This window comes from Nelusetta ayraudi, unplaced genomic scaffold (assembly GCF_046127955.1).
Source record: "Nelusetta ayraudi isolate G7.1 ecotype Tasmania unplaced genomic scaffold, CSIRO-AGI_Nayr_v1 ptg000020l, whole genome shotgun sequence".
Classification (NCBI taxonomy): Eukaryota; Metazoa; Chordata; class Actinopteri; order Tetraodontiformes; family Monacanthidae; genus Nelusetta; species Nelusetta ayraudi.
In genome coordinates this window covers 1,292,334-1,317,010 of record NW_027466070.1, presented here as the reverse complement: position 1 = coordinate 1,317,010, position 24,677 = coordinate 1,292,334, and the positions used below count along the sequence as shown (strand labels likewise).

General features: G+C 47.5%; 2 protein-coding genes across 5 annotated transcripts; one reads left to right on the top strand and one right to left on the bottom strand.

Moving 5' to 3' along the window:
- Positions 1-559: 559 nt before the first annotated feature.
- kcnc1b (potassium voltage-gated channel, Shaw-related subfamily, member 1b) lies at positions 560-16,720 on the top strand. Of its 3 annotated transcripts, none has more exons than XM_076027263.1 (4): positions 560-1,504; positions 7,080-7,995; positions 8,594-8,767; positions 16,588-16,720. In XM_076027263.1, the coding sequence occupies exons 1-4, from the start codon at positions 896-898 to the stop codon at positions 16,653-16,655; spliced, it is 1,767 nt and encodes a 588-aa protein (XP_075883378.1). In that variant the 5' UTR covers positions 560-895; the 3' UTR covers positions 16,656-16,720. The 3 variants fall into 3 exon arrangements, with proteins under 3 accessions (XP_075883378.1, XP_075883375.1, XP_075883376.1); XM_076027260.1 differs by lacking the exon at positions 16,588-16,720 and adding an exon at positions 9,946-12,362 and having other exon boundaries at positions 561-1,504; XM_076027261.1 differs by lacking the exon at positions 16,588-16,720 and adding an exon at positions 12,918-14,688 and having other exon boundaries at positions 563-1,504.
- On the bottom strand, positions 9,637-23,942 carry sergef (secretion regulating guanine nucleotide exchange factor). Of its 2 annotated transcripts, none has more exons than XM_076027265.1 (11): positions 23,818-23,942; positions 23,389-23,527; positions 21,861-22,013; positions 21,491-21,585; positions 21,323-21,383; positions 21,128-21,241; positions 20,976-21,038; positions 20,150-20,308; positions 19,554-19,699; positions 18,204-18,240; positions 9,637-9,775 (listed from the first exon to the last, which is right to left on the bottom strand). In XM_076027265.1, the coding sequence occupies exons 1-11, from the start codon at positions 23,857-23,859 to the stop codon at positions 9,672-9,674; spliced, it is 1,113 nt and encodes a 370-aa protein (XP_075883380.1). In that variant the 5' UTR covers positions 23,860-23,942; the 3' UTR covers positions 9,637-9,671. The 2 variants fall into 2 exon arrangements, with proteins under 2 accessions (XP_075883380.1, XP_075883379.1); XM_076027264.1 differs by lacking the exon at positions 9,637-9,775 and adding an exon at positions 14,793-15,723.
- Between the last annotated feature and the right edge of the window lie 735 nt (positions 23,943-24,677).

Sequence of the window (24,677 nt, the reverse complement as noted above, 5' to 3'; positions counted from 1 at the left end):
CGTTTGAATCCCGCAAAAGCCAGAAGTGTTCGGGCTTCCTCCTCCGAGAGACTCGGGGTTGTCTGGGTCTCTCTGTGTGTTTTCATGCTCAAGTCTTCTTCTGCGGTATAGAGACAAAGACAGAGAGCTAGAGGGAAGCGGAGCCGGGCGTCGGTGTGAGAGGGAAGGAGGCGAGTGTTGCAGGCAGCCACAGAGGAGGAGAGGCGCTCAGCACCACCGCAGTCACCTTGCTGTGAAAGTCACGCAAAAGACCCGATCGGATCAATCAACCGCACCTCCTCCTCGTGTGCTGGTTGAGCAGGAGATATAGTGTTTGTGCTTATCCTCTCTCTCTCTCTCTCTCTCTCTCTCTCTCTCTCTCTCTCTCTCTCTCTCTCTCTCTCTCTCCCTGCCCAAATCTCGACATCTTGGATGTGACGTCCGTCTTCCGCGGTGATGCCATTGGTTACGTTCGTTTTGGGTGCCGATCCCCCCCCCCCCCCCCCCCCCCAACCTCCTCCCACCACCACCAACCCCTCCTGCAGCAGTGCATGAGCCTCCGCGAGCAGGTGCTTTGTAGGAAACAGTGTAGCAGGAGGCGGGTGCTGCTGCTGCTGCTGCTGCTGCTGGTGGTGGTTGTGGTGGGGAGGCGAGAGATAGTTGGGTGAGAGAGACGGAGAGAGAGAGAGAGAGAGAGAGAGAGAGCGCTCTGGCTGCGCGCGAGCGCTCCCTACCTCCCTTATATAATTGCCTCCTCTCGCTCCTTCTCACTTTTTTTTTCCCTCTCTCCCCACCTCAACACCCACCCACCCCCCCCGTCCTCCGCCTCTCCCCCGCGTGCTCACCGCCGCACGGCGCGCGTTCCTAGCTCCTCCGCGATGAAGGGACCTTATTGGAGAAATGCCTAGGGGACGCGATGGGCCTGAGCGACGACAAGGATCGCATTGTGATCAACGTGGGAGGCATCCGACACCAGACATACCGCAGCACCTTGCGCACGCTGCCCGGCACGCGGCTGTCCTGGTTGGCCGAGCCCGACGCGCCCAACCACTTCGACTATGACGCCAAGATCGAGGAATTTTTCTTCGACCGCCACCCGGGCGTCTTCTCGCACATCCTCAACTACTACCGGACAGGTAAGCTGCACTGCCCCGCCGACGTCTGCGGGCCCCTGTACGAGGAGGAGCTCGCCTTCTGGGGCATCGACGAGACGGACGTGGAGCCATGCTGCTGGATGACCTATCGCCAGCACCGGGAGGCGGAGGAGGCCCTTGATAGTTTCGGCGGGGGGGGCCTGCTCGACCTGGCGTACGACGATGCGGAGCAGGAGGTGGAGCACGGCGGCGGTGGCGGCGCAGGAGGAGGAGGAGGAGGCGGCGGCGGCGGCGAGGACGAGGCGGACGAGATGACGAGGAGGCTGGCGCAGGCAGACTGCGCCGATGCCAGGAGCGGCAGCCTGTGGAGCCGCTGGCAGAAGTACGTCTGGGCTCTGTTCGAGGACCCTTACTCTTCTAAATATGCAAGGGTGAGTGAGCGGTCTTCCAGATGTCTTCCGTTGGCACAACCTTCCTCTCGTTTCCCCCTTCTTTGTTTCCCCAGCTGGCTGGTGCTTTTTGTCCCTTTGCAAAGATTGATGGTGATGGAGGGAGGTTAGAGGGGCTTTGATGACCTTGAAATTGCCCTCTCAGGGGGTCTCCAGCAGGGGCTGTGCGGGGGAAATGGGGAGGGAAGTCAAGCTCACCCGCCAAGATCACGTTAATGCAAATCATACATCACATGCTCCTCCTCCCTAAATACCCCATTCAGGTTTCCAACCTGCATTTTTTTTTCTTAAATCCCAGACTCCAGTGAACAGCCTCCAGAAAAAAAAAAGATTTGTCCCTGTGTCTGCTTCCTGTTGGGTTTTAGCCTCCTGCTTCTCTCTCAGATGTGTGAAGCGGCACCTGGCTGGAGGTGTTGTCAAAAACCTGCGAGTTGTGTCAGTTCTGGGGCTTCCATTACAACATTTTAGCCAGAGTTTCACTTTCAGTGTCGCTTAAAAAAAATGCTGCATTTCAGCTGAGTGATGTCATGTGAGAAAAATTTGTTTTTTTCCCCTCTCCTGTTCAGTTATTATGGAAGCTGCACTCACTGCCATTGTTTTGCAGACGTTTGTTTTTGATTTTAGATTAGAGTTTTCCATTATTTAATCCAACCCTTTGCCAAAGCTCCTTGAAGCTTCTCCCACTTGGAGGTCTTGACAAGCAGCTGCCTTGAGACACACCTCCTAAATGTCTCGTTTGCTGCCCAAACATACAACTGTTGTTTTTCCATCATGCACATTTTCATTGCTGTGAAAAAGCATCTAGTAAGGAATCGTGTCCTTCGCAACATCACGAAGGGCCAATTGCCAGACCTTTGTGCTTTTGCTGGCACAAGTACAGGAAGGACTTTTTCACCATTTCCAGCCGGTGGAATCTGCTGACAGGCTAGAAGCACACACTGGCCAAAAACCGAGACAAAGGGGAAGACATGGGCCCTTTAGGGAACTGGAGTTAGCAGGATGCAGGATGGCCTCATCCTTGGCTAAAGGCAGTTCAGCATCACTTCAGGAAAGCAGGTCTTTGGCACGGCCGGAAGGCCAGTGGCAGACCTCCAAACCGAAAGTGAGGTTGGTGTCAGAGTCGACACTGGGGCCTCGGCGACGGGCAGCTTTCCATCTGGGCTCCACGCCTCTCCATGGTGACAATGAGGTGACTTTACACCATCTGATGTGCTTGGCTCTTTTTGACCCCCTGCAAAGGTCGCTGGGCTGCCCGCTGCCTCAGCAGATGTAGCAGACTAATGCGTGTAATTATTATCTATTGGGCCCCGTTCAGGAAGTGTAAACTGTATTGACGTGTTGTCACTCTGAGAGCAGCCAGTGGTGATGCAATGATACACCCCCGCCTCTATTTTTGTGTGTGATGAGTTTCGTTTTCTGAATGCAGGGAACTTCCCCCCGGCAGCAAACTCCTCAGATGTGTCCTAAATTTATCGTCAAGCCAGACGAGGCACAAAGCAGGGATTGACAGAGTTCCGCCAAGGCCGGGCAGCAAGATTAATTAGAACTGAGCCTCAAAGTTAATTACGGCCTCCATTCACAGTGGATACATCAGTGAAGAATCTGTAGGGCCGCCGGCAACAGCGGGAGGCAACAGTGGGAGGGAGTTAGCCAATAAGGAGCGAGTCGTCGTCCGTCAGCTTTCCTCATGGGGCAGCGCTGTCACTGAGGCGCATAACTTACTGTAAGAGGCGTTCTGATGATGAGACGTGGCGTTGGTTTAACCGTCGGGGGGTGGGGGTTGGGCTGGGGGGGTGTTCGGAGGCCAGCGTGTGGCAGCGCGGATGACAGCAGTGCCTTAAAAGAATGAGCACTTCATCATGTCGAGGCAGCGACAGCGACGTTTATCGGCTGCTTGCTGGCTGATGGACGAAGGAGGAAGGAAAGAAAGAAAGAAAGAAAGAAAAAATCAGGTCAAAAGCGTCCGTCACTGAGCCGTGCAGTTGAGGTATATTTTTATTTTTGTGATCGAGAGGAATCAGGCGGCTGCGTTCTCCACTGCGTATGAGCCTGGAGGAAGGTGTGAAACACTCAGCGCCACTTTCTAAAGGCCTGGGATGCAAATCCAATGTGCTGCACAGACGACAAAGATCAGTTTGCAGTCACGACTTGGAGAATGCAGGCAATTGGCAGCAAGTCCCTATTTGGTTGTTAAAACCAGTTGTATAGAGAATGATTGATTATGAATTTGATTATTGATTAAATGACTTGAGTTCACTTGATGAAACTATATTTACGAATCTAAAAGATTACATATCGTCAAATCTTTCAAATATTTCTAATGACCTGCTAAACTCCCGCTCAGAAACATATGGAATCCACCGGGATGTGGGACTGGTCCCCGAGGGGCTCAGTTTCCAGTTTGCGATGGGGCCACTGCTGCTCAGAACTGTTGTTGTTCTATTTAAGATCGTGGTTCATCGCGAGCAGCAGAATCTGTGTACTTGTTATTGGGCACAGTACATGCTGTGGAGGGGGTGGACAATACAACATTACGCAATCTGATACAACAACACAACAGATACTGGACCGGTGTCTCAGACTTTGGCACCGAGAGCGCTCTTTATCGGAGAAATGCAGAGTACCATCAGCCGGACAAAATGTCCTTTTAGTCATTTTGTGTACTTCAGCTGTTGGAGGGAAAGCGCTGGCATTCTTGAAGGGCTTTTTTTTTTTTTTTTTTAATTGAAGATTCAGATCTTGCACAAAACACAACATGAGGCATGACATACTAAAAATTCAGATTTGAACTGACACGCATCCTCATGAGCGTTGCCCCCGCTGACGGAACAGAAGCTGCGCGCTGACTGCTGCTGCTCTCCCTCTCGACCGCGGTGGGATGGGAAGCAGACGGTCATAAGCAGCGGCAAATTTCCTCGGCACATTGCGATGAATTGCCAGAGATGAGATGACACGATGAGGGTCTGGTTTCCATCTCGGGCCTCGGTGACACGTGGAGCACTTTGCTTATTCTCAACAAGACACGTCTGCAACCTAATCCGACGCACCAGATACACGTATCTGCAATATATGTCAATATATTTGAGGCCGAGCCCGTGGGAATGACTTGAAAGCAATAGGCCCTTTCAAAAAAAAGAAAAAGAAATAAACTTGAAACGTGATTAGACGAGCCATCCGTCAGTCAGATTCAAAAGGGAGCCAACTCGATTCTTTCATGTCCAGGAAAGTGGGATGAGAACAGCGGGAGTCCTCCTGATGTTGCCTTTGTTTTGCACTACCTTCCAGGCCATTAAAACACACAGTGCTGCATCTCAGTCCTCTGTGATGTGATCTTGAATTGACTGTAGCCTTGTTTCTACGAAACGTAGGGAAGGTCCGCTAATGATCAGTTTTAGCAGTGCACTGTAAACTGATGGTTAGATATGCTTTATACTGGAGATCTATAGAGTTGTCGTTTGTTTTTGTTTTTCTAATAACTAATTGGGAGAAGCTGCCACGTAGGTGTCCGAGATGAAAGATGCCAGTAGTACTGGGCCGTTGAAGAAGAGAAGGCGTCCTGCTGAGAGTGGCGCCTCAGTGGTTGACTAAAACGTGTCCAGTCAGAGGAAGAGAAAAGCCTTTAGTGCCTTTACGTCTTTTGTTCTCTCTACTGAGAAAATGTTGTCCAGTTCTGATCCAACTGACCACATTGGAGCCTCAAAACTGCAGCCTGCCGTTGTTGTTTACAAGCTCACAAGCTCCTATGACTAAACCCGGACTCACCGAGTGTTAATTGGTTTTTTTTTGGGGTTGGTTTGGCGAGGATTATGACTTGCGAGACGCTGCAAATTCTTCGATAATCCGCACCTCTAATCCAGCTGCACAGGGATGCCCTTCACACCCCCAACCCACCCACCCGCCCAGCTGCTTCCCATTGCATTAGTGCAGGCAGCACGATAACTCTCATGAAGACGTCTTTGTGCACGAACAGACGACAATCGATCCGAGTTTTTGTGATTCATAGGATGATTAAGTAGCTATACACTCTTTCCGTCTTCCTCTTTATCTGCTAACTCTGATCTATCGACTTGAGATTCCCACCGAAGATATTGCCGTGCCCCCCCCCCACCCCCCGCCCCCTTCTGCCACCCACCACCGCCGCCACCACCAACTGAGGCAGCGTAGCAGCAGCGGCACGAGATGCAACACGCTGTAAACCAGCGTACACTACGATCACACGAGATGGGCCTCGCGATCAATAGCGAAAGAGAAAACATTAGATCTGTTACAGCCTCGTAGTATGCAGCAGAAATATCGGGGCCCAAATTTGATGAAACACGATCGCTCCGTCGATACAACATGTGGGCCAAAGCCGGCCGCTGTTGCCATTAAGAGAAATACGGCTCTCTCATAAAGTCGCGTCACGGGCGTGCCAAGCATAATAATGAATCCTAAGAGTTTATCACTGAGGCGGTACGACCTTGTTCAGGGGAAGACCACCAATGGCAGGGCTGAGAAATTTATTCATGGGGGCTGATGTACGCTCATGTCCCTCCACCGCAGCACCGCAGCAGCAGCAGCAGCAGCAGCAGCAGCAGCAGCCGCTGCCTCGCTCTGTAATTCTGCATGAGGCTCAGCCATGGAGATGCCCTGACCTTGAGATACAGTAAGGAAGACAAGAAGGGATGAGCTTGTATCGATTGTCCCCTCCGCAGTGACACCCCAGAGTGAAGACAGCTGGAGGACGTGGGGGTGATTTAACAAGATCATAGTGCAAAGCACTTTAATGCCCGATTAGCAAGTCCAGAGGACAACGTGTGTTATGATATTCCTTCATTAAAAGGGAGGCATACAGTCAGGAAAAGATGCAGTTGATTTGACTTTTTACATGTCAGAAAATGTGTCCGACTGTGTCTGCCTTTCTTTCTTTTTTTTGTCTTACCACCACTTTCTTGACTAAATGCTTCCCGCTGGATTCTTCGCCAACATAAGCCCTTTGGTTCACATGGACAATGGCAGGAAAAAGCAGTTCAGGGTAATGTTTCGAATGAGCTCATGCACACAGATGTGCAGCCAAAGTCAGGAAATGGTCTGTGCAGCCGTGTGTCCACAAATTGTGCTTAAAAGTACAGAGCAGTTTCAACAGCAGCAGCAGCAGCAGCACAACAGGGTCGGACAGCACAAGATGTACATCGTCTATTTTATCAGGTTTTCTAATGGCAAATGAATGATCCGTCTCTCTGTAGCTCAGTGATAACTGCCATTTCAGCAGGATTTAGTCAGTCTGCTGCCTCTAATTCTGTTTGCACATGAAGGCAAACAAAAGGGTTCATTTCATGGCACACCCATAATCATATTTGTGTTTCTGCAGTGACTGTTAAAACCGTGAATTGCTTACCCGACCTGTCCCTTGGAACCGTCATACTCGAGACAGAGAGATGGGAAAAAGCTGGTGTGGCAGTTGCACTGTAGTCAGTCCGTCAAGGTGGTCACATATCAATTTGCATTAATTCCTCTGCATGTTCTCCTCTGTCCTCCGACCCCCTTTCCTGCCCCCGCGCCTGCTCCTCCCGTGCAGTGGGTCGCGCTGGCATCGCTCTTCTTCATCCTGGTGTCCATCACCACCTTCTGTCTGGAGACCCACGAGGCCTTCAACCCCATCATCAACCGCACGGAGCTGGAGGTGGTGGACAACGTGACGGTGGAGCACACCTACCAGGAGACGGAGACGGCGGCCTACCTCACCTACATCGAGGGCGTGTGCGTGATCTGGTTCACCTTTGAGTTCCTCATGCGAATAACTTTCTGCCCCAACAAGTGGGACTTTGTACGCAACGCCCTGAACATCATCGACTTTGTGGCCATCCTGCCGTTCTACCTGGAGGTGGGCCTCAGCGGCCTCTCGTCCAAGGCTGCCAAGGACGTGCTGGGCTTCCTGAGGGTTGTGCGCTTCGTGCGGATCCTGCGCATCTTCAAGCTGACCCGTCACTTTGTGGGACTGAGGGTGCTGGGCCACACGCTAAGGGCCAGCACCAACGAGTTCCTGCTCCTCATCATCTTCCTGGCCCTCGGCGTCCTCATCTTTGCGACCATGATCTACTACGCCGAGCGGATTGGCGCCAACCCCAATGACCCCCGAGCCAGCGACCACACGCACTTCAAGAACATCCCCATCGGATTCTGGTGGGCCGTGGTGACGATGACGACCCTTGGATACGGCGACATGTACCCTCAGACCACCTCCGGCATGCTGGTGGGTGCCCTGTGTGCCCTAGCGGGCGTGCTGACCATCGCCATGCCTGTCCCTGTGATTGTGAACAACTTTGGAATGTACTACTCGCTGGCCATGGCAAAGCAGAAACTACCAAAGAAAAAAAACAGGCACATCCCTCGGGCACCTCAGCCGGGTTCTCCAAACTTCTGTAAGTCAAGCATCAGCTCCCAACCACAGAGTCCCATCGTACACGACGACGTTTTCGAGATAAAGTTTCAAGGTAAGAGTCACGGACGAGAGCAGGCTCATCACTTGTCTCCGATACCCCTCCCTCTTCCTACACTTCCATCAGCCGTGGTCTCAGACTTGAGAGTCTACCAAATGAGTTTTCCCACCAAAAAAAAAAAAAAAAAAAAAAACCAATCGATAAGATTTGTGATGAAAAGCTTGCCGCACTGCGGACAGGAAAACAGGGAGACTGTGAGTAATTCCGCTATTGATTTAGCAACTCTCAAAGCAAAGGCGTCCAGTCCTCTTTCCTGAGACTCACTGAGTTCTGCAGTCATCGCGTGTCTGTCATGTAAAGATCATGTAAGCAGAAGTCACTTCTCCCGCGGCGCCGGGGCAAAGATACATTGACCTTTTGATGGCCTGAAACAAACACGAGCAGAGCGTCGGGGTAAACATTAGGCAGCAACGCGGCGGCGTGTATCCCCGCGTGCGTTTAGGCTGCGCCGTGCAAAAACGGAAAATATATTAAAAAATGCACAAGCTACAAATCGTCCCTCAATGTGTGAAAACAGATTTATTTTCTCCCTCTCTCTCTCTCTCTTTCTGTCTTTCTCTGCTTCCCTTTTGTGCCGCCCTCCTTCAATCAGACTCCAAGCTGAACGGCGAGGCGGCGAACGCGGCGCTGGCCAACGAAGACTGCCCTCACATCGACCAGGCCATATCCCCGGAGGAGATCTTCAGCCCCAGCGAGAGAGAGCGGCCCTGCTTCCTGGTCACCACTGCTGAACGCCCCAACCACACAGGGGGCAGAGTGAGGAGGGGTACGTACAGCAACAGCCAATCACAGGGCCCTGTGAGACACTGACACGCTGTAGACCGTAGGCAGGGCACGCTCTTCTCTTCTCCTTCTCCCCTCTCCCCTACTTCTTCGCTGAGTGTTACACCTCAGTTTTTTCACAGGCACATTGAGACAGACACACACACACAGACACTCACTCATACACACACTCACACGCACGCACACACACACAACTGCGAACCTCACCGCTGCTTCTCCTCAGTCATCCCTTGGGGAACTGTATATATTATTCTCACCCACATCTCTTCAGGCCAAGCACAATCACCACAAATGCCAGTAATTTAGTAAGCGTCCACATCTAGACAATATATTTTTTGATACCATCCATAATGTAACACACCCCTACTTTATTTATCTACGAGCAAAAGAGGCTATTTTGCAGATTTCTAAGATCTAGAATGTGTTTGTCTTTACATGCCTATAAGAGCCGAGTGTTTACGTGCAATGCGTGTACCATGTTATGTATATGTGTTTTTAATATGAGAAATAACCATGCAGGACGATGCTGACTCCTTTGAGTACATTCCTCTTGACCATGACGGTTGCATGAAGTGTCTTGCTGATGGGTGCTATCAGTATGGTGAAGGAGCACAACACAAGCAGAGCATCTGTGAGAGCTCAAATTGGAAATTCTCTCTTTTGATTCAAGTTCGGACCTTTTTTTTTTTTTTCCAATTATTTTAAAATTCAACTTCAAAAACATTCCTGTGATAAAATCACAGTATATATGTATATATATATATACATATATACACATGGAAAAAAATCTTTTTACAAATACACATTCCCTACCGGAGGTGCCTACCTGCCCGCCCCCTCCCCTCCAGATTTTTATTTTCTCACCTACCTGGATCTTTTATGGTGTTCTACTCCGAACCATTCCAGTACCACCCGGTGCATGCTCTTGTACTCCGGATGCACTCAACGCATGGAGAGTAACAATCTGTCTCGACTCTGTGTTGACCTGTTCCTTTGGAGACAAAAACAAGAAAGCAACAGGTGTAGAAGCATTGCCAGCGAGGAGCACCAACAAAAAACAACAAAAAAAAAACAGATTTTTAGAAAACAACAAAAACACCTTCTTGTCGTGGATTCAGTGCTGCAGTGTTACTCAGAACGTTCTCTGTTTTTCAACTGAAGGTTATGAAAAGCCTTGGAGCCTTAACAGCATGTCTGGCATGAGCGGGGATGCCTCTGGAGTGTCCTCAGTGTCCGCCCTGCCCTGCAGCCCACCCTGTCTAATGCAGCACTCACATTCTCCCATCCCATCCATTATGTAGCATGGTTGAGTAGCAGACACAATGCCATTGGAGGGCCAGTCCACAATCCTCCACCTCCTCCTCCTCTTCCTCCTCCTTCCTGTCAAATTACCTTTATTTTGACTTTTTTTTTTTTACACTTGCCTTTTCCCGCTGCTTTCTTTGAGTTGTATTTATTTGTTTCCTCTTAAGAGCTGTACTCTTATTGTGCTTCAAAGCCAAGCTGCCCAAGTGTTCACCTTGGGTGTGTCATCTTATCCTATAGAGTAGAAAAAAACATAGGACACGTGCTACTCTGCATGGGTCACCCCTTTTGCGGACAAAAGCATTGTCCGTACCTGGAACCTGCAAGCTAGTTCCACTTTGTCCCCCCCTCCTTTTTTCTTTTTTCTTTGCCATTGCCTGTTGCTCTGTTGCTTTTGATCTTGCACCCCCCCCCAACCTCCCTTTCTTCCAGTAACTTTTTTTTTTTTAAATCCCATCTGCTTTTTACAGTTTTTTCTTAATTTGAGAGAAATTTTCATAAGACGTAACCTTCACCCATCCCCTTCCCTCCCCCCCACCACCTGCTAACACTATGCTGGACATTACCAACACATGGCTTCTAAACATATCCAGTATTTGCCAGCTGTTAAGGGAAACTCCTCTCAAGTGCTTTGTCACGTTGCAAAGTAGAGACGTTACCGTTCTAAGAGTTCAGTCCAGACGACACTCAGTGTTTTCGCCGTGGCGACCTTTTCACAAACAGACGAGAGAGAGAAAAAAAAAAAGACAGAGCGAGAGAGACAAAGTATTTCAAGCGTGATGTTCATGATGTCCAATGCAATATGGAGATGATGACAATTCCTATGATACTAGTGATGAAAAAATCCAATGTCAACGGAACTAAAAAAAAAAAAAATGTTTGTTCATTTTTGCATGAACTGCATGAGAAATTATGTTCAACAAGACGCTAACTGTATCGCAGCACCTGTACGAGAGAAAAAAAAAAAATACTTTTTTGTTTCCTTTCTCTAAAGCTCCAAAAGCTTTGTCATATTTTTATGCATTTTGAGACAGCTTTACCAGAGACTCAGTGCTAGCAGAGATTTTCATGTAGCCGCCATTCTTTGCCTTTCCCCAAAATCTATTCATTGAATTCTCTTGTGTTTAATTGACTGGGAGCTCCCACTTAAAGACGACACTATTTAACTTGAACCGTCTGTCATAAAGCCAACTCATGCTGTTATGAGCATAAACAGTTTGTTTCTATATATATACGAGTAGATTTACTGCTAGTCAACAGTTTTTCAGTACTATCGGTGGACTGCAGCTGCCTCTGCTGCCCAAACTGTGGCGGGACTGACAAATTTCAAAACAAAGGTGCCTTCATACCTGACGAGGCAAAGTCAACGGCGAGTGCTAGATTGGCACGACATCATGTATTAAGTGTTCCTAGTGTAGCATCAATACACTTTATACCATGCTCATAACAGTGTAACGGAAGCTTTTTGTACGGTGCGCCTTATTCCTGTTGCACCACCTTTGTATTCTTAATTAGAGTACAAAATTGAACTGCCCTTTTGGTTATTATTGTGATACAGATGAAATACATCAGAGTAGAGCCTCAAGGAGAAAAAAAAATACTAAGATAGAGACTTTATATTCCCTCCGTCTCAAAGATTATTTTCTGAAAACAAAAGCACAAATTATTGATAAACAGAGCCTGATTCAATTTGGTTGCATTCAACCAGAGATGTCACAATCCTGCAGTCTGTTTGTATATTGATTAAAAAAAAACAAAAAAAAAACATATATATATAAATATATATACCAATATTGTTGCTGTTACATGTATTGCTCCTGTTCCAATTATTATGCACAATTCCTTCAGGGCACTTTATCAAAATTTATTTTGACCAATTAGCAGGAGATGCTAGTTTCTAGAGAGAAAGATATCTAAGTACAGACACTCATCCTAAGTTTTTTTTTTTTCTGGTTGCGCTGAGTCGTGTCTCTTGTGGTAATTTAATGGACGTTCTATATTTCAAAAGGAGAGAGAAATAAAAGAAAAAGAATAAAGGAAACAGCAAACAAACCTTGTGAAGAGTCGATGTGACGCTGCGAAGAGACGCTACTGAATCATGCAGTTCAAAAAAGAGAGAAAAAAAAAGTGCAATGCGACACAGTATGGGATGTGGTTGTACTTGGGGAAAGGTAAATGCATGTATTTTACATTTATGCAAAGAAAAAAAAATACTCAAAGAAAACATGTAAATATTAAAGTCCTTGCATGAAATAAATTTTGTACACAACGAGCGTTTAGACTCTTTCTTTCCTGTACTGCTGTTTGGCCCTCTGGTCCTCTCGGTCGCGTGCCCCGGGTGCCGAGGAGAGCGGTACCGTTCAAACAGTGGGTTGGGGGGGGGGTGACTTGCGAAAGCATGATGCAAAGTGTAACAACACGCATGACGGTGAGCGAAGCGGGGGGGGGGGGCGTACACCCGCGTCGACCCCGTGCGAACGCAGCATGACTGGGCATGTTTTTTTATGAACCGACTCAGAGTCCCAAAAAACCTTTTGCACACAGACGGTGCGTTGTCTGATGCCTTGGCTGAGCATGGGAGACAACATGGTCAACCAGCCGGTTGCCATGACGACCAAGCGGAGCACATTCTCTCTGAACCCCCCCCCCCCACCCCTACCCCGCCCGCCCGCCCTCTGCCTCCTCCTCTCTGACAGCTGTTAGCGCCATCTCTCACCGCTCTCCGTGCCCCCTTCCTCCATCGCCACCGTCATCTCCACCCCGTCGTGGCATAATTTGTGTAATAATTTTCCTTTTGTTATTGTTTTTTTGTTTTTATATGTTTGTAGAGACCCAGCGACAGCACCGGAGCAGACAACCGACAGAGTCAGTTTGTGTTATGAACCATGGTGTGCCAACCACTATGTGTATGACCCATAACGGCCCATCACCCACCTGATAGTCCTGTAGCTGTTGTTGTGTGTATTTTTCAATGGGTGTGACAGTGTGACAACCTGTGCATCACAAAACTCAGCGTAGATGTAGCACCGAGGAAGTTTCTTTTGTTGTCAAGCCTTATGTAGCTCAGTATCTGTGACTGGTTACTGTGTTTGTAACTTTTTTGTGTGCCTACTTTTTTTTTATTTTATTTATTTCGGTGTGTGCCAGTGCTGTAAATACGCTTTTTTTATGTGTGCTGAAGTTGTGTGTACCAATGTTTTTTCTCCTGAGTGACCATCAAATATTTGTGTGCTTCTCTTTATGTTGACGGACAGACAAAAACAAACAGAAAAAAAAGTTGCTCCGATTCTACTCCCCCTTCTCCACCCTTGCGCCCCCCCCCCCCAACAAGTCCCCCCGCCGCCCTCAACCACGCCCACGCCCACGCCCACCACCACAACCACCTGCCACGCCAGGCAGTTACTAAGAAAAACCATCAACTTTGCACTGTCATGTCCACACCTTTTTTAGACTTTTGCACTTTTTGCACCAGCAGACTTTTGACATTCCTTTGATAGTTTTTTCTATGCATCAAAAAAAAAAGAAAAAAAGAAATCATCCACCGAAAATACTTAAGTCATACTGCAGTTACAGAGCACCACTACTATACTATTATTATTTACACTACTAAAGAGGCGTTATTGCATTATGGCATGCAAACTTATGACATATATCGAATACGTAGACAAAACTTTAACAAACAGAGACAAACTTATTTATGACTTTTTTTAAATTGACAATCGTGTCGAATAGTATCTATTCTTTTTTTTCTGTGCACATGTGGTATTTTAGTACAAAATACTAACGAATGCCAAAATTTTATTCACGTCATACCGGACAAGTGCCTCTGTTATGCAATTTTCTCTTTTGCCACCATCAGTAGAAGCCACACCATGAATTGATCTAGATTTTACATTTTAGGTTGCACATTTCTCACCATTCTGAAACTGAGTGGAATCTATTCAGCTCTCTCAGAAGGCACACAGACACAGTCAGGAGCCCAGATCCCATCCGCCTCTAGACAAAAACCACGGGCCATGCAAATTTCAAATGTTAGGGTTACAAGGTACAGTCTGATTGTTTGCGTGGTAAAGTAAAAAAAAAAAAAAAAACGATTAAAAAAAAAAAAAAAGGACCAACTTCTTTTCTTTTTTCTTTTTTTTACCAAACAACTGCAAACACACTGCCAACAAACCTACTGACGTCTGTGTGCTGTCCGGTACAGCAGAACTGGATCTGACCTCAGAACTGAAAACACGCCAGAGGGGGACGATGTTACTGGTCGTTGTCCAACACGACAAAATAATAATCATAACAACAATAGTAATAATAATAATAATGATAACGATACTGGTAATGATAATAATAATGATGAGTGACAGCAGTTATCACAAAGCAGGATCAACTGCACAATTTAGAGGCAACTCGTGTGTGCCGTCTAGTGAGACTTCAGAGTGTGTGTTTTGAACACTGTATTTTGTGGTTAGTGATCTCAATAAGGTGTTCAGTGATCGTTCTGACTGGTTTGTTGTTTAGGGGATTTTTTTTTTGTGTGTGTTTTTGACAAATACAGTTGAGGCTTGTACAATAAATAGTGATAAATAAAAGAGGAGAAAAACACCAGACATTATCATTTCTTTGAATGAGTGTTAATTTATTTTTTTTTAACAAAAAAAACAACAAAAATAATCTCTGCAATAAATACGTTTGATAAAAGCATAATCTCAGGGATCCAGGTGTTTTTATTTGTGATTTGCATAGGGAATTTAAATGGAAATAAAAAGGGGAGGGTGAAAGGAAAACTACGGCAAGGATATTGACACGTTTATCGTCCTGCCTTTCGCCCTTGACCGCTCCGTTGGCTTCAGGCCTGCAGTTGGTCACGGCTGCTGCGCTGCGGAAACCGCAGCTTATAAATATGCGAGTCGGGTCAAGTGTGGCGCGCAAAGTTCCCCAGAGAGGGATTAAAGAAGTTAAGAGTGTAAAAGCCGCTCAAATTAGACAAACAGGGTGTCAGAGGTTTCCGCGCGGGCCGACCGAGCGTCCGTACAGGAGTGAGGGACGGCCGTCACAGGGTGAAAATACTAAAGTGTTGGTGCACGAAGGGGTAAATCAGTGTCGAGGGATTTGATTGACTGCCGCCGTGACGTTCAAAGATCACTGCGATAAAATAGGCGAGGTGGAGAGAGGCGGCCCATCCTTCACCCGACCCGCGACGGCTTCGTCCGGGAAGTCGCACGTGGCAGGTGCACCGGGAGCCTGCAGAGGGCGCCAGGCCGCGCCACGCCAAGCGGCCCCGCGGCACGTCCATCAAAGTGACGAGCCGCTCCGACACATGATGGCCTCGGAACCACGGGTCCGCATAACTCAGCCTGTCCGCTTGTGGCGTGAAAGTCCCGTCGGCGCGGCGGCGGGAAAGCGAGAGTGATCATGACAAGGCCGGCCGCCGAGGCAGTGAATAAATCTCCCCGCCGGGGCCCGAACGCCTTTAAGTCGACTCCGGGTTCCGAGCGCACGCCGCCACCGAGTGTCCGGCACCGCAGCCGATCAGGAGGGGCTCCAGACCGGGGAGCGGGCGCGGCCGAGGGACGTCCACCTGCGAGCCGTCGCCGCACATGCCGTGTTCGTTCCAGCCCCAGGAGAGGAGACGGCCCCCTGGAAAGGAGAGGGGTCAAGGGTCAGAGGAGCTGACAACAGGAGGAGGCGGCGGCCGCAGCAGGATGGGAGCGATAAAATTAGCACACACACACACACACACACACACACACACACACACACACACACACACACACACACACACACACACACACACACACACACACACACACACAGAGGTGTTGGTGGGTGTGGTCAGGCCTGCATCACTGAGGAGGAGACACGTGCCATGGCAACACTGTTACCCAATAGGCTCAGTTGCCGTGGAAACAGAAAACGAGCTTGCTTCCTGCAGGGCAACGCGTCTCGAAGCCGTTCCAGTCCTGCAGCTGTGTGTCGCTCCTGTCGTGTTGTCATTCCTTTCTCTCTCTCCATCTCTCCGTCTCTCTGTCTCTCCGTCTCTCTGTCGCTGCGGAGGTTCCTCTGTCTTTTTACGTCTCTCGGCTCCCAATAAGCAATTGGCGGGACCAAAGAGTCGCGCTCGCCGAGGTGCCACGCCGAGCAGCTTCTGTCGGTGCGAACCTTTGCCAGGTTTCGGCCGTGCGCGTCAAACACGCGGCCTCCAAAATATTACACGCGCTCCGGAGCTGCTTTGCGTCAGATGCTTTTCGGCAGCGTGCGCTTTAATTCATGGGACCGGCGTGACTGGAGTACGACACGGCACCGTTTCCATGGCAACAAAGTGCCCCCTTTGCACGACAAATATTTCGGCACAGGCAAAACAGTCGACGCCAAAGGTCCCTTGTAAACAAACCAGGGGGTTTTGCAAAATCTGGTGGCGTCGCAGCAGGATACCCCCCACCCCCCTCCATCGCGCGTGCGCTCCATTGTCTCGTCCACATTAACGCCAATGTTTCCCAGCAGATTGGATGAGCTGCGCCACAGTGTCTCTGGCCTATCTGCCGCCGCTGGCTGCCGACGAGGAGTTCTAACGGACGGCAGGTCAGGACCTCCTCAGGTGCACGCGAGGCCGGCGCCGAGCGGTGCAACAGATTTCACCAGAAGGCGGAGGAGCAGCGGCTGCAGCAGCAGCAGCAGCAGCAGCAGCAGCATGCAATGCTCTCCGTTCCTTTCCGCCTGACCTACTTCAGCACCCCAAAATAGCAGCACTCAGGTCTCTGCTTGCGATCCTGTTTTTGCTGTTTCGCCGCTCCTGCCGCGGTGCCCAAAGACGGGAGGCGGAGAATTTAGAAGAAGAAGAAAAAGAAAGAAAAACTGAGGTGACCACGGCGCAGGGCTGAGGCGCACCAGGTGGAACCCAGCAGCTCACCCAGTTTACTGCTGTGCCACACAGCGCAGGGTGGTGCTCTGTGAGGAAGCCTCATTATGACGGAGAGCCTGTGTTTACAATTTCCTCCTTCTAATGGCTCATCCAATTAACTGTTCAAACTGGACGGCAATTTGCCTTTTACCGAGCATGTCCAATGTTTGCTGTTCATGAACCGTGCCTCGGGGTCATTTTGTAATGTTCTATAATTATATTTAAATGTTTGTTTGTTTTGTTGGGTTTTTTTTTTTTAATAGGTGGTTTAAGCTGCAAAAGACGCTTTTGAAGCGCAAGTTTTAACGCATCCGCCGAACTTTGGAAAGGGCGAAAGGAGTTTCGCAAACCAAGAGCGCCTGTAAATGTGTGCCTGCGCGTGCTTCATTCAGCCCATAGTAGTAATTGCCTGTGTCACTGATACCCATCTAGCCACGCTGTAATTACTTCCTGATGCAAAGGCCACAAGGCAATGAGATGACCTCAGAAATCCTCCACAGCATTACCAGAAGGATTAATATTCCACGCTAATGTTTAACCGTAATGTATTAGACTGCTCGCTGTGCCTCTCCGGCTGCGGGATGCTTGAAATAGCTGATGGCCCCCACCCACCTGTGTGTATTTCCTTCTCCTCCACTTAGTCTGAGACACGTCAGGACACCAATGTTTGTTTCAGCAGCCCAACACAAACACAGACAAATAATTTCAGCATAAAGGCACCACATTATGCAAAATTGCTTTCAGGTTCCCGGTCAGAATTCATTGGCAATGAATTTGAAATGCTAGCATGTAATTTGGGGGGGGGGTGGGGGGGTGGGGGTGTTCAGTATGGAGGAGTTCAATGCGTCTTCATTAATATAGAGAAAGAAGTAATTGTTGTCAAGCACCTTGGGTTGCATTTTACACACGAAAGATGCCATACAAATAAAATTTGATTTGATTTGAATATAGATAGTATAGAGAGTTGTGCCGCAACACGCAACAAATAAGTCATCTTTAGTAGGAAGCTGAAACCCAGTGTTTGCACCAGGCTATAAACAGAGGGCTAAATATACTGTTTTGAGAAATCTGTAAAATACAGGCCTTTTAATGTTTTAAAGTCCTGCTTCCTCTTTTCAGTGAAGTTGTGTATTGTATTGAAAGTGTAAAGTTGTTTTTTTCCCCTGCCTTTTTTTTTTTTTCAAACAATGTACCATAGAAAAAAAAGGAAGAGTCTTACCTACAATGGCGAGGTTATGTTCAGATCCGCATGCAATCTGCGGAGGGGAAGAATTTTAAAAACGGTGAATAATGCATGTCGATAGCAGCCAGCCAGCCAAACCTCGGGCTGCAACATCCTGTCATTGTTATGCAAATATGGACGCGGAGATGCTTTTGCACTGAAAATAAAATAAAACCTGTTAAGCTGCAGTCACGCAAGAGAGTTGTTGCCCCCCCCCCCATCTCATCCCATCGCATCCATCATCCCCACCTTTTTCCTTTAAATGCGGAAACTGTGCATCAACAAGAGTGCACCGACCACAAACAGCATTACCCACGATTTGGTCTGTAAATGCATTAGACACCGCCTTGCCTCGCCTCGCCTCAGTGCAGTGCGGTGCAGTGCAGTGCAGTGTCAGACAGGAGGGAAGGGGAACTAACAAGAGAGGCCAGCTCATTCATAAAAGCTGCAGCCGGGGCTGCTGGGCTGTCGGACGGACTTAATGCAACTCCCCCAGAACGGCAGCGTGCGCTTGCCTTTGCAGAAATGCAGCCATTAAAATGTAAAAAGGATCCGCAGTCAGCACAGACAGCGGTGGCTCTTTAACCCTTTCCATCTGCGGCGGGGCGTTTACATCCCCTGAAAAACCCCCCTGGCCACCAACAGAAACGCGCACCACCCCACCCAGGTCCTCAGCCATTGACAGGTCGTTATTTGTTACTCCAATAATGTTCATGGAGCTCATAAAGACGTGACACCTTACTAAATATTGACTCGGCGGGGTGTGGACGCGGCGGCGGCGGGGAGGACAAACACAGCCGGCCGGCACGGAGAGATTCATGGCCCACTCAGCTAATCCATCTTGCCTTTTAGCTTTTACACGCGCAAGGTGACTGCGGCGTGACACACGCCGCGGCGATCATCTGTGCGCAGTGCGGGGGATGATCCCCCAGCTCGCCCTTGGGCGTCCCTGACATCCACTTTTATTGGCGGCCGTTGCCGGGGTTAACTGCTGCCGTCTTGGGATGCTCGCGCATAATTGGCCCGCGCGGGGGTGAAGAAGAAGAAGAGGAAGAGGAAGAGGAAGGAGAAGAAGAAGAAGAAGAAGAAGAAGAAGAAGAAGAGCTGAGCTCTGATAGGTGAAAGTGCCGCGTTGAAAGTGCGAGTGTGTTGAGGAGTATTAATCATGAGGAGCCGCTCCTTAGCGCGCCTGCCTCTCCTTCAGCTCAATATACCGCACACACGACGATGAGGAGCCTGGGCTTCCTGTTTCAAGTCACGGTGTCTGCTGCCCCCTGCTGGCCAGATACAGACTGCTAAAGCAACAGATTGGGAGTCGGTGGTTGTCTGGTATCCATGACGTCTTACTTGTGTGGCTCCCTGGAGGTCTTTGAGCTCTGTGGGGACAGCCTGATTCCCCTGGTGTCCACCGTCCGCCGGCTCCAGGCTGCTAGATGCCGGGCGGCCCAGCTGCCCGTAATCTCCTCGGCCCCACGTCAACACCTTGCCAGACTCTGGAGTTAAAGACGACAGACAGGGAAGGAAGAATCCAGTCACTCCACAGGGGGATACATTTGAATTCCCTTCCCAGCTGCTCCCTTCGTCCTCACACTGTGGTTGCCCGGTACATATGCAACCTTGGGCAGCTGCGCATGATTATTTATCCACAAACTTTAAAATCTCAAGGATGCAGCATTACTTTGCCCTCCAATTGCAGCCTGCAGCTAAAATGTTGGGTTACATCTTTTTCCTGAAAAAAGATGTAAAAAACCGAAGCTTTCTTGGACCTCCATACGCTTGGAAGGAGACAAAGGCAAGACGAACATCTGGCTGGGAGTGTTGTCACTACGCAGGAAAATATATCAGTGCCCTTTGTGACATCACAAAGAGTTTTTAAAATATATATTTAAGTCAATTTTCAGGAAAATGCGACGTGACCACAGGTGTGTCTAACGTTGAATCACCTGTTTGGGCGACGATGTGCGTCCAGCCGCTCCACACACGAGTAACTTTCTCCCCAGCCAGCAGCGTTCGCTTCACAAGAGAGGGAGAGGGCAGGAAGGTGTTGGTGGCGGCAAGCTGGCCGTGCTTGTTGCTTCCCCACACAAATAAATCACCATTTCCTGCAACACATAAATACAAACATAAACACACGCATACACAATCAAGGAAGACCGGTGATCAGGCAAAGCACATCGGAGCTGCATAATGCCTTGGAAAATACTGAGCCCACTTTCATTTACTTAGTTAGTGGTTAGTTTATTTTTTTTAATCGGACTCGAGCTTAAGTGTCTAAAAAGGTTTTTTAATAAAGTCAGTTATAAATAAATGCAAGGCAATAAGAAGCCCTTTAAGAGAACATACACACTGATTGAACTCCCCTGTCTGAACTGCACAACTGCTCTGTGATCAGAAAGACCACGATGGTCACAGAGGACCCCTCTCATCCCCGTCACCAATTATTCAAAGTCCCACTGGCCCGGAAAAACAGCTACAAAAAATATTTCATTCCATCTGCTGGAAGCATCCTAAACACCTTGAAATAGAACATTGTACTTTTCAGCATGCACCTTTTTTGTATTTATATATTTATTCTTTTTTTTATGTAAAATGTGTCTTGATGGGAATATGTGAATGTGTTTGTGAGCCCTGTCGAAGAAAACTATCTGTCACCATCAGGGACAGACAAAGTATTCTATTCTATTCTATTCTATTCTAGACAATAAACTCATAAAGCCTAAAAATGTATTTCCATGCCTCAAGTCTGACTGCACTCTCTCAGAGTCTTACCTGTCAGGCACACACAGTGCACCGAGCCTGCAGTTACCAAGCGACACATCTTCTGATCCAGACCTACAAACACAGTCGGTTAAGCATTCATCACAAGAGGCATTTCCAGGTTTTGCATTCTGTACCTACGTGCCTGCAGAATTTCGACCCACCTGGCACCAGAGAGGGCACCACAGAGCCGAGGTGCGCGGGGACGGGCTCCAGGCTCAGCGCTCGCTTAGCATGACTCGTCAGACCAGTTCCCCACTGATACACACAACCCGAGTCTGAAGGAGGAGCAGGGAAGATATTCTGTATTTCCTCATCAACTTACATGGACAGACTGAGCAGATATGAGAAAAACGTACGCGTGGCAGCAAGAGAATGTCTCAGTCCTGCTGCTACGCTCACCACAGGCTCCTTTAGGCTCTGACAAGCAAAACACACAAAGTCATCATGATGCGTCTCAAAGAACTTCATTGCATTTGTGACAAAAGTGCGTCAAACGGCGCATGACCGTTTGGGAATTTGCTCACCTCGACGAGATTAACGTCTGCTGACTGTGTGACGGTCGTTCCGACGCCAAGCTGCCCGAACGCATTAGAGCCACATGACAAAACTCGACCACAGTCTACCAGAGGGACAGAAGAGGGGGAAAAAAGCACTGAAACATGCTGAAATATTCAGGCTTTGATGTCCCTTTTTAGAACATTGTTGTACTGAATTCTGGAAAAACATCCACCGGCAAAGTCCACATCATCAGCATAGCAGAACAGAACGGCACCAGCAAAAAATATATATTTGTGGGCTAAGCTTGTCTTCTAAAATGTATGCATCAGTATCAGAAATATGATTTGGACTAATGTTGATTCTAAGTGTTGCCTTCGTCGTGCGACTGTTTCTTACCAGTGAGGAAGAGACTGAAGTCCCAACCACAGGCCACCTGAACAATTCTCTGGCCGATGCCTGAGCAGAGCTGAAGAGTTAAGACATCTGCACTGTGGCTCAGTCCCAGCTGACCTCTGTGATTCTGTCCACACACAAACACATCTCCATCCTCTGTGCAGTACAAACAAAATCGCCCCCAAAAAAATGTTTTACACATGATCACGTAGCTTGATCTTCAAATACAAAACATTTTATTAGAGCAATACAGTCAGCTGAACAAAAGTAACCTTAAACCATCATTTTTGTATAATAAACAGACTTTTTTTTTTCTTAGTAAAAATGTAATTTAATAGCAAAACATATTGGTTCCTGACATGGACATGTCTGTATATACCAACAGCCATTAGAGCATGATTATCGCAGACACTGGGCACTCACTAATAGCACAGCCACAGCTGCCAATAGCACTGATTAGGTTTGCGTTCCATTAAGATTCAGGAAGCACTACTTCCAACCATAGTGAGACTCCATAGGTATGAGGCATCCCATGGTAAAATAGTCTTGCAGAGGTCCACAACACAAGTGAAATACAAATATTGCAAGGGTGTGTTTTCCAATGCTAGAAAAAAAGGGTTGTTACTGATGCAATTGCATATTTTACACATACAATCAATGTTATTATAGCTTTCCAGAAGTGTGAATACGGTCCAATTGTCTGTTCATGTTTTAAACACCACCTATGCTAAGTAAGCTGTTTACATGTCTATGAAAGAGGATTAGGGCCACAAGAGGAGAAAAAAATATTACAGGAAGGAGATTTTTATTGAAGTTTTGTTTTCGAGTTTTAACTTGGAATTTCGTGAATAAAGTCAAAATTTCGTGAAAAAGGTTGATGTAAAAAGATGAAATCTGGTGAATAAAGTCATTGTTAAAAAAAAAAAAAAAAAGACGAAATTTGGTGAATAAAGTGCAAATTTTATCAATAAAATCGATGCAAATAAAGTGGACATTTTGTGAATAAAGTGGAAAATTTGAGTTTCATGATATGAATGGTGGATTAACCCAGTTACCCACAATTAAACGTAAGCTGCCAACTACAGGTGTATCCCAAAAGGCTAAAACACAGTAATCAGGAAACGGCAAAAGCAAAAACGGAAGTACTCCATGAGACTTGCGTCTTTTTTCTTCCACTCGTCTTTCAAATTTATTCTCGAATTGGAAACTTTTTTTTTTATTGAACAATTATATACAAACAAACAAGGCACAACGGTATACCAGTAAACCAAGATTCAAGGTGAAAAGGAAATTAAAAAAAAAAAAAAAAAAACTTTTGTTTTGGCCCTAATCCGCTTCCGTACATGTCTTGGGTGAGGAAGCAAAAGTTTATTCTAAGTTTTGACAGCGCTTCTTTGTCCGAAGGGGGGCGCTAAGTCCATCTGGTTCACGTGGCTCACTTGACGTAACTAAAAGCTTGCATGTGGCGAGGCTAATGTTTTCAAAACTACATAGTGAAACACCGGCAGTATCGCCTTACAGAGGAACTTACCGCTGACGACGGCTGTGTGACCCCCACCGCCACTCACAGCCCGGAGCGCCTTGTGTTTGAAAGCCGCGGCGTCACAGAGCCGAGGGTCCGAGCGGTCCTCCACGTCTCCCTGTCCCAGCTGACCGTAGCTGTTGGCTCCCTGACAGGTGACACAGACAACCCATCAAGCAAATCCCTAGTTTGCCCACTTTTTAAATGCCGTATAGATTTGAATGTATTTGTCGTTCACCGGATTTTTGTGCGTCTAACTTCACCTGTTGTGGCTGTTTGCCCTCCGTGGTTAAGCTAACGTTAGCTAGCATAACCGCGAAGTTAACATTCTCCCGTTCCTGTCGTAGTGTCAGCGGTAAGCGTGACAAAACTCATCCAAACTACACCTCCACATAATCCCGTGTCGAGCACGCAGCATGACAGTCGGCGAAAACTTACCCATGACAATAAACACAACTCCGGCGGCGTGTTCGTTTCCATGGAGCGCCTGTGTTTGCCTCCACCACGACTCTGGAGTTGGATTTGCGGCAGTGTCGTAGAAGAAAATAGCCGGCGTCGTGCCGAGACATGCCTTCCGCCACCTCGCGGGGGCGCGCACCGCTCTTGCTTCGTTTAAATTCCAGACATCAGAGGCCGAGTAATAATGCGAAATAGATCATAAATAAATAAATCATCTCCCCTGAGAAACTCGTATCTTGACACTTTGGATTTTAGAGGATAATTATCCTGCATTCAAAATGTAAATTTCCTATTGTAAGAGCTCATTAAGTTAAATCAAACCGTCTAACATCCTATGTTAAGAATATAAATTGAAGCTTAGTTCCGTTTTCCTCTTCTCTTTCTGCATTACAGCGTTTTAAACTGTCTGAACGGTCTGATGACAGACTTACACACTTTAGATTTCAAGTACAAGGTATAATAATTTTTCAGGTGTAATACTTAGTAAATTAATTAATCTTAGAAAATCTCTTGTGTAAATAAAAGTAATTTCAGCAGTCGCATTCAGGGTCAACAATTTCATCCTTTATTAGAAATCCTAGTATCTCTGTTCACTCATTAATCCATGAGGATATATGTATTTATATATGTACTGAAAAAAAAAATCTGCCAGGCGACAATAAACAATTTGAAACATCCTTTGCACAGTAGGTATCGTGTATATATTTTTCCCAATAATTTTATACATAGTCTACTCATAAGGACTTTATTTCTTTACAGTAGAAAAATATTCTTCGTCGTACTACAATTATATTTGCCTCGAGAGGAAGTATTCAAAATCATCACAGTAAAATAAAATA

What these genes read in the sequence shown, in the direction of transcription:
- kcnc1b (XM_076027260.1), top strand. Translation starts at nt 896, where the DNA reads ATGGGCCTGAGCGACGACAAGGATCGCATTGTGATCAACGTGGGAGGC. An exon ending in ACTCTTCTAAATATGCAAGG is followed by an intron (nt 1,505 to 7,079) that starts GTGAGTGAGCGG and finishes CCTCCCGTGCAG; the next exon opens with TGGGTCGCGCTGGCATCGCT. An exon ending in TTTCGAGATAAAGTTTCAAG is followed by an intron (nt 7,996 to 8,593) that starts GTAAGAGTCACG and finishes TCCTTCAATCAG; the next exon opens with ACTCCAAGCTGAACGGCGAG.
- sergef (XM_076027264.1), bottom strand. Translation starts at nt 23,859, where the DNA reads ATGGAAACGAACACGCCGCCGGAGTTGTGTTTATTGTCATGG. An exon ending in ACATTCTCTTGCTGCCACGC is followed by an intron (nt 21,242 to 21,322) that starts GTACGTTTTTCT and finishes CTCCTCCTTCAG; the next exon opens with ACTCGGGTTGTGTGTATCAG. An exon ending in ACCTCCAGGGAGCCACACAA is followed by an intron (nt 18,241 to 19,553) that starts GTAAGACGTCAT and finishes TCCCCTCCGCAG; the next exon opens with ATTGCATGCGGATCTGAACA.